At 39.2% G+C, this 8,415-nt stretch overlaps 1 protein-coding gene across 9 annotated transcripts in view; it reads right to left on the bottom strand.

Annotated features, from left to right (window-relative positions):
* Window positions 1-285: 285 nt before the first annotated feature.
* Sncaip (synuclein, alpha interacting protein) overlaps window positions 286-8,415 on the bottom strand; it is a 138,422-nt gene continuing 130,292 nt past the window's right edge. For 8 of the 9 annotated variants that reach the window (XM_005409294.2, XM_005409292.2, XM_005409297.2 and 5 more), the window contains one exon: window positions 286-807. In XM_005409294.2, the coding sequence (XP_005409351.1) occupies window positions 723-807 (85 nt within the window). In that variant the 3' untranslated portion in view covers window positions 286-722. The remainder of the gene's footprint in view (window positions 808-8,415) is intronic. The other variant, XM_005409299.2, reaches the window with a different exon arrangement.

The raw sequence follows: 8,415 nt of genomic DNA, 5'->3' as shown, positions 1-8,415 counted from the left end.
GAGCTGGATAAAAAAAGTTACCCACAGAGGACTAAATCTTAGCTGTCATTAGTGTTTTCCCATGTCAACGGTGAGATCTGAGAAAGCAGAGGACTGGCTTACTTTATACTTGTATGATCTTTAGTACTCAATGAAATTTAGAATGTTTTACTTGACCCCTACGGGAAACAACTAAATAGGGCAGTTGGTTCTTAAAATCAAACATCGGCTATCAAAATACCTTCAAAGTCCCTTAGAAATCAGAATATCACAGATTTATTAGAAAGTATGCGCCCCAAGCTTATAGGTGGCTATTAACATTGTTTTATTTCTTTTATACAAAAAGTAGAAATGACAGAAAAAACACTTGACAGAAAACAATACCACTGACCTGGTCTCACTGAGGAGCTGAGTTAAAGAAGTTGAACCAACATTAGCAAATACCATGCAATCCATGAAATACAATATAGTGTCAGTGGATTGGGGAAGGTCTGGTGAGTAGGTTGAATCAAACATACATTTGCCCAACCATGCTTTTAAACAGCACCTTTAAAAAAACAAGTTATACATACAAATATCACCCCAAAACGTATCATCTAGTCTAACCCTATAAATTTAAGGCATCCTGATACTCTGTTCATCTGCTGGTGAGGCATTATTTTCATCATTTTGCTTCCACAGAAGATAGTCCAGTAATTTCCAATGGTGTCCAAGGGCATCAGTGAGAGATATTACAAAGTGATTTACAAAAACAGTTCTTTTGACTGTGGCTCAGCAATGTGCTTTATGCTGTAGGGTTTCTTCATTTTTCTATTGATGTCATTATGCCTAAGTAGAAGAGAAAACACAGGCCAAAATTAGGGAAAACCACGGTCAAGTTACAGTGTCACGAAATAGCTCACCAAAAATGGAAATTATACACACACAAGCCACACTGAATATTTCACTCCAAAAAGCAAATTATTCTCTTTTCATATAAATCACTCTTTACACAATAAAAGCAATAGTCACATAATAATACATACTTACTCAACAAATTTGAGTTCTACTCCAGAAGTAATTTCTCAACCATATTGATTGGAATCGAAACATTCTATAGCTAAGGGGGGTTTATCAAACAGACAGGTTGTACAGTGCCAGGAAGGGGGTCAAATGGAAGCAAATATTTTAATATTCATTTATATGGAATCATCAGTGGTCTTTTTATTTCCTAATAACCTTGAATCTTAACAGTTTGAAGAATGCTTTTTGTTTGGGCCTGCATTTCAGTAAATAGTGCGTTAAAAGACCACAAATAGGTAAATCTATACATGACAAAGAAACTAGGGAATGATGGTGCTGTTTTCTTTTCAATACTCAACACTTAGTCAGTCTGTGGATAGAACACAGATGAAAAATCACGGAAAAGCATTGCTTTTTACAGTGAATTTTCCTCTAGACGGGTGTGTTCATTTTCATGAGATGCTGGTCCCATTTTGAATTTTAACACTTCCAAAAAGGAGCTATCTCCTGAAGGTGAATAAGCCTACGTACTAACTTATTTTGTGCTGCTGTACAAGGAAAACCAAACTGCTTCTGGCGTACTTCTCAGTAACACCAGGATACACTTGGATATGGGAGAATCCCAAGTCTGGTTTATGGCCTCAAAATCTGCCTGCTCACCATTATGGCCTGGATGTGGTTTGACAGTCTTCAAGGGTGCACATGTTGAAACTTAATCTCACTGTGTGGGATTAGGAGGGTGGAAATTTAATTGAACTATGGTGCTCAGAGGTGGGGCTTCAGGAGGCCATTAGGACTGGATAAAGTCCACAAGGTGGAGCTCTCACTATTGAGTCCAGGTGGCTCTTCAGAAGGGACAGAGACCACAGGACACATGCTGTGTGCTCCCTGACTCACACTGTGATGCCCACTACTGCCTTGGCCAAGAAAGTAATCAACATCACCGGATGTTGGCCCTAGACTTTGAACACCTAGAGCGTGAATCAAAGCAAATGTTTTTAAGAAAATCAGCTTACTGACTTCAGGTATTCTGTTATAATAATGCAAAACAGACTAATACACTCATCAAGACCATGTAGGCTACTGTCAGTGTTCTGATCAATACTTAATCACCATCAGTATACAAAAGTTTTAATTCATATTTCTATTTATTCCTCTGACTGAAATTTCACAGTTGTCAATGAGCAAGAGAAGGAAAGGGAACAAACAAAAAGGAAAACCTAATTGGTGAAAAGATATTCTAAAGACTTCCAATTGTGCATGATGAATTGAATACACATTTATCACTGTACTTGTAAAATAACACAAACGTGACAGTATATATGTTTTAAAAGGGGGTAAGCCTATATGAATGAGGTGAGTGGGAGAGAAGATACCAGACAAGATGACAAAGAGTATTTTGTAAATGGGAAGACGGATAGACATTTGGACTAATTTAACCGGAGGAAAAGAACAAGCCTAGGTTTTCAGTCAGAGAGACCAACAAATGGATTTGTACTTCAAGATGGAAGAATGAGGAATACGTGTACTTCAGAAGGTGACAGTCAAGGTGTGAAAGAAAGAAGCAGCTCTCTTTCAATGTACTAACAGAGACGGCCAACATGTTACATGGAAAAAAAAAGAAGAAAAGCATGTGTACACTATAGTCATTATTGAAAAAAGGATAAAATAATATTTGCATAAATAATGCTATTAAAAAAGTAACCAAGAAAAAAAAATCAATGAAGTGCTACTGAAAATTAACATAATTATTGTAGAAATAAAAAGAAAACAATAACAGAATTGGAAGGTAAATTTCAGTAAATACCCTAGAAAGTAAAATTAGAAAAAGCAAAATTATGGATAAGGAGGGAAGCCTAGTTAGAAAATCTAAGGATCAGGCTTGTGTGTCCAACATTAGAATAGAGGAATTTCCAGAATGAGTAACAGAGAAATTGGGGCAGAGAAATATTTTGAAATAAATTATATAAGACATTTTCCAGAACAGAAGCATATAGAGTTCCAGATTATAAAAGCCTACTGTGTGCCCACAGCTGAGCAATGAAGCCAGACCCACATCACAGCACAGCACCAAGAAATCAGAACACTGGGGATGAAGAGAAATCGCAAGTGTCTTAGGGATCAGTGTCAGAGAGAAATGAGGTTTCTCAACAGACACAGTGGAAGCTAAAACAGTGAAGCAATGTGTTCTGGAACTGAAGAGAAACAGTTCTACAAAGTTATATAACTGGATATATATATTCTATATCCAGCCAAATATGCCTAATAATTCACAAGACTGAAGATGTTTTCAGGGAAGGCATGTTTACCAAACCTGAAAAAAAATAACAGGTGTCCAGTGCATAGGGCCTACAGGAGAGGAGCAAGAGGGGCTCCCAGGACAGTAGAGAAGGGATTTCAGCACAATGGCCAGGCATAGTGCATGCTGGGGCAGGACAGGAAACAGAGACAAGTGAGTTGTAGGGATGCATTGAAAGACGGTTTTCTCTTAAGCAAAGTGCTTAGAAATGAACTGCAAACTGAGATCAAAATAATTATTTTTTGAGGGAAACAAAGTTTTATGAGGAAGAAAATATAATATAGCATATCACATGGGTTTGTCTTGGGATTTACATAGCCATAACAAACATAAAGTTCTGTTCAGAAAGTCCTTCCCTCTGCCTATGTCTTCAAGAGTTTTACCTATTTTATCTTCCAGATTAACTGCTTCTGAGGCCATAATGTTAAGTGAAATAAGCTACATATGCAAATTGAAATATCACACGGTTTCCCTTATATGAGAAACCCAAATATAAAGAGCAAAAGAAAAGGTCACAGGAAATAGGGAGATAGATCTTTTACAAGTGGGGGAGGGGACCAAGAGATGGGTGGAGCAGGGCAGGGAGGGAAGGGAAAGGGCTAAAAAGAGAATTAGGATGTGTTATGTGTGTGCACCACTTCCCATGAGGATGTGATCCTTATGTACTGCAAACATGGACTTAAAAAAAAAACAAACCACTGAGTACTGATTTAACTCCAAAGTATGAACTCTCTCTATATATATACTGATGTATCAGTGAGGGAAGCGGTAAAAGTAGGGTGTGTGTGTGCATGTGTGTGTTTGTGACAGAGAGAGAGACAGACAGAGAGAGAGAGAGAGAGAGAGAGAGAGAGAGACAGAGACAGAGACAGAGACAGAGAGAGAGACAGAGACAGAGAAGGAAAGGAAAGAGAAAGAGACAGAGACAGAGACAGTGTAGGAATGCTAAAATAGAATTTGAGAAATAGAAGTAGACAAATTTGGTTCACTGTTCGGAATATAAACTTTGGTGCCAGACTAATCAAGTATCAAATTCAAATCCTGGCTCCACAATTATAACATTACTGTGTAATCTTGGGCAAGATACATAGTCATCTATGTCTGTTTCCAATATACAAAATTTGGATAATAATAGTATCTGCCACATATGTCATTGTGAAGATTAAAATAGCAATATATGCAAAGCATCTGAAATGTTCTCTTGTATGTTTTAAATGCAGCAGGATGACAACAGATGATACGGATAATATTAGAAACTGAGAATCTGTATGAACAAGTATTTAGAGATAACACTAGAGGAAACACCTGGACGCAAAGCAAGTCTTGATTCAGAGAAGTAGGAACAGGGAATGAATGCTTTAGGCATGGAGCACAGCTAGCTCCCAGAATGCTTGTGTTACTGCTACATGTACTTACATTATCTTGATAAAAACTAAGTGAAATAGAAACTGAAAACAAGCTTGGGGTGTAGCCTAGAAAGGATACTGTATAGTTCTGACTTTGATGGGACATTTCTGCTTTAGTGCCGGGGGTACCAAGTTCTCCCCAGAAGTACTGTGTTTCTGCAGGACAGAGCGTAGCTTGATTACAGCTGAATCTACACCAAGTAAAATACTGACTGGGACATTTATTGGCATAATATAAGACCAATTCATTCATTTCCAAACACTTCAATTGCCTGGTCCTGAATTACCAGTATTGAAGAGAAGGAAAATGTTTGGGTAATTCTGGCATGAATTATTCAGATAATTTGCTGTGCCTTGATTTTTGGATATGACATTCTGAATGACCAAAATTGGAAAGGAGAAAAGGCTTACATTTAAATAACAGTTTTTCAAGTAATCTAATGTGCTGACTCATCTAGGCACAGATCCTATGTTCCCATATACTTGGTGACCAGACAGTAACTCACAGGACTGATCTGAAATGGTCACAACACATGTCCACTGAAAACCAAAGAAGGGAGATCTTGCTACTTGTGACTTCCCATACAGTATGGCTGTCATACATCTCATCTCCTGAAAATAGGATTCTGGTTCAGAACATGAAAGCTTGTACAGGAAGTACGAAAACTGAAATGTACTGTAGGAAGGTGGACTCACATGGCCCCAAAAGACTGACAGAGAACAAGGCATATTTCCCCCTGTGGGATGATATACTCAGTTATTTCCCCTCACATATTTGTCTTTTCTATTTTCTTACTCCTTTTTCTCCCTCTATCTGTGCTACTTTCAAAACATTTATGAAATCCATCCCATGTGCCAGGCACCAAGCTAGATACTAGGACAATCAAGGGCTACCAGGAGCTACTGAGTGTCACTGCTTTCATCTTATAACTTTGAGGCGCTTGCTTGTAAACATTTTCTCAATTATGACCTACCTCCCTGAGCACAGGGATGATGCCTTTTTCTGTTACAGCAAAATGTGTGGCTTAGACTAACGATGTGACATGGTCAGTGACATGGTCAGTCAACTCAGGGATGTGGTATCCAGGGAGGCCCCCGTGTAGCACAAGAAAACCCCAAATGACTGTACAGACAGTGATGCACTAGGACATATCTATGTAAAGTCTCTATTGGGTATTTTTAGACTTCCACCACTCTATTGCTTCTTTAAAATTTCAGCCTTATGAAAGTTCATAGACAACTCTGCTGCTAGTGGTGGCAGACATGGCGTGAAGGTGATACTAACAGAACTCACAGTTGGATCTTTGGGGAGGGAGCAATGGAAGCAGGAGACAGAGAAATGAGTGATCTGTTTGTAGGTTTTCTGGCTACCACTCAGTATGCTGAAAGAATATGTCATTGGTGGGATGATTCTAGCTTCCAAAGCAGGTCTTCCCTCTGTACCCCTCATAGGCAACAGCAAACAGCTGCCACCTCCTACAGCTGATGACATATCACTGTGGGCTAAACACATCACTGGATTTTAAAGGGCTGTGGATCAATCTTGAGATCTATGCAAAATGTGATACTAGCTCTTAGCCTCAGATATATAATTATGATTGTACCCAATTTCTTGGCAGTAAAATCCATACTAATCGTGTTTATTGCTTATTGTCTTTTTAAAGGAGCTTATTCTAATGCTGGCAGTGGGACTAGGAGTTTCCTGATGCTAACCTCTCAGGCCACAGCGCCACCCACCATGGTCAGAGAGGGTGCTACTGGTGGTGACCAGGAGTTACTGCCCTCTTCATATTGGTAACTGGAATCAATGAGTACGTCATATGTTATAGATCTCAAACAGACTTAGTCTCTGGGAAATGAATGTTTCATTGTCATTTTAAGACCTGCAACCACAAACATTCCTTTGGAGTATTAATAAGTCAAACTTTGTGAGAAAAGTAAAGATAAATCTGCTTGTTATGAACCAAGTCATCCTTGCAGTTGAAACACATTGGGAAAGCTGTTTATAAGGTTGAATCTAATTTTAAAGGGCACTGAAAAGAGATCTGGATTCCTTGCTATCAAGCTGTGACCAATTTAGAAAAATAAATAGCAACAGAACCCTCTCACAGAACTGACATTCTTTAAAATGTTGTATTTATTTTTCCTATATCAGGAAAAGTGTACCCTTGGAACTAAGACCCACTATCTGACTCTTCCCCAGGGCTGTGCGGGTAGACCTACTCAGATGCAGTGACTTCCAATGCCAACTCCACTCGGCAATGGCCACTGACCTCCTGGCAACTGCTGAAGGGCCACCTAGTCTTCAAGTAAATTTCTAAACCAAAACTTGAAGCCATCACTGATAAAATACTTGGGCTCCCTTCCTTCGTGCATTTGGGTCCCACAGGGAAAATGAGGCTGGTAATAAAGTTAATTAGGTAATTTTCATGCCAGGCATTTCACTCTAGTTGTAATTTCTCTGAGGAATCTTTATTTCAAGTAGATATCCATTTTTTTTTTTTTTTTCTTTACCGGTACTGGGAATCAAACTCATGACCTTGAGCTTGCCAGGCAGGTGCTGTGCTGGTGAGCTAAATCCACAGCCCCTAGATATCCATTCTTGATTTATCTAAAGAGCACAGTAGGCCAGTTCTCCTTTTCTGATTATCACTGTAAGAATATCAGAGAAACCTTTTCTCTCCAATATGAAAAAAAACTAGACTTTCTATTTTTTATGGAAATACTTGCCAAACTAAAAATACAATGAAGTACAGGTTGATTCATAGGGTAGTGAAGAAAGGGTCAGGATGTTTATTTGATACGATTGTTTTTATTTCTGGGTTTCTAATGCAGTGCAAAAATCAAACTTTACTAATTTCAAAAAACCAGTGAATTTAGCAGGTTTACAACTGAGACTCTGGGAGGACCATTCTTTAAACTGAGTGGGAAAGTGCAAACCTAGTAGCCCCATTATGTTATTTTGTGCTCTGATTTTTATAATCCTATTATAGTAAATTGTTCAGTTTTGTTCCCTTGTATGTAAAAAGACAGGATAAGTATTCCTGGCAGGAGAATCTATTGTGATAATAATTGCCTTGTTTCCAATTGGTGTAGAAGCCTGGAAGAAATGAGAAGTATTCTTCCCACTCCCAGTTTGCCAAGCCTTTGTGCTTCCTTGCCTCAGGGTGTTTCTGGTGACTTCTGTTTAAGGACAAAAGCAGAATTTTCCAAGTAACAAAAGACCCACTGAGTCCAAAATGGGGACAGAACCAGGTTACAGAAGTGGGGAATCTAGGCTGAGAAAAACAGAAGTGGGGGAGTGTCAGTGTCTGGGAGGGAAGAGAATTTCTTTCTCCTCCCTCTTCCCCTCAGGTCCTGGCTGTCTGCAGCAGCCCAGGTACCTGCCTGCCAGCACTGGGTACAGTTCAGACACTGCCTCAGCCACAGGGGAGCCAGACCCGAGCAGACCACTGGCTGTCAGTCAGCAGGAAGCTCTAAGGCTCTTTCTTGAATGTGCTCAATTAATGAGACCCCCAGAGCAGCCCCCACATTCCTAAGATCTAATTTCCCTCCAAACTGAGAATAGAGCTCCAGCAGATCAAATCTGACTTGGGGTGGGGGACACAAGGGTGGCTTTCTTGCACCTTAGTATTCTGAACTAAGATTCCTAAGTACAATATACACGTTCACTTTCTTCTGGAATTGTGGGACAGTACTAAATGGCATGTCGTAATTTTTCAATTATTT

The sequence above is a fragment of the Chinchilla lanigera genome, unplaced genomic scaffold, assembly GCF_000276665.1.
Source record: "Chinchilla lanigera isolate Chin_1 unplaced genomic scaffold, ChiLan1.0 scaffold00120, whole genome shotgun sequence".
Classification (NCBI taxonomy): Eukaryota; Metazoa; Chordata; class Mammalia; order Rodentia; family Chinchillidae; genus Chinchilla; species Chinchilla lanigera.
The sequence above is the reverse complement of the archived record's forward strand: the minus strand, read 5'-3'. Positions and strand labels throughout refer to the sequence as shown.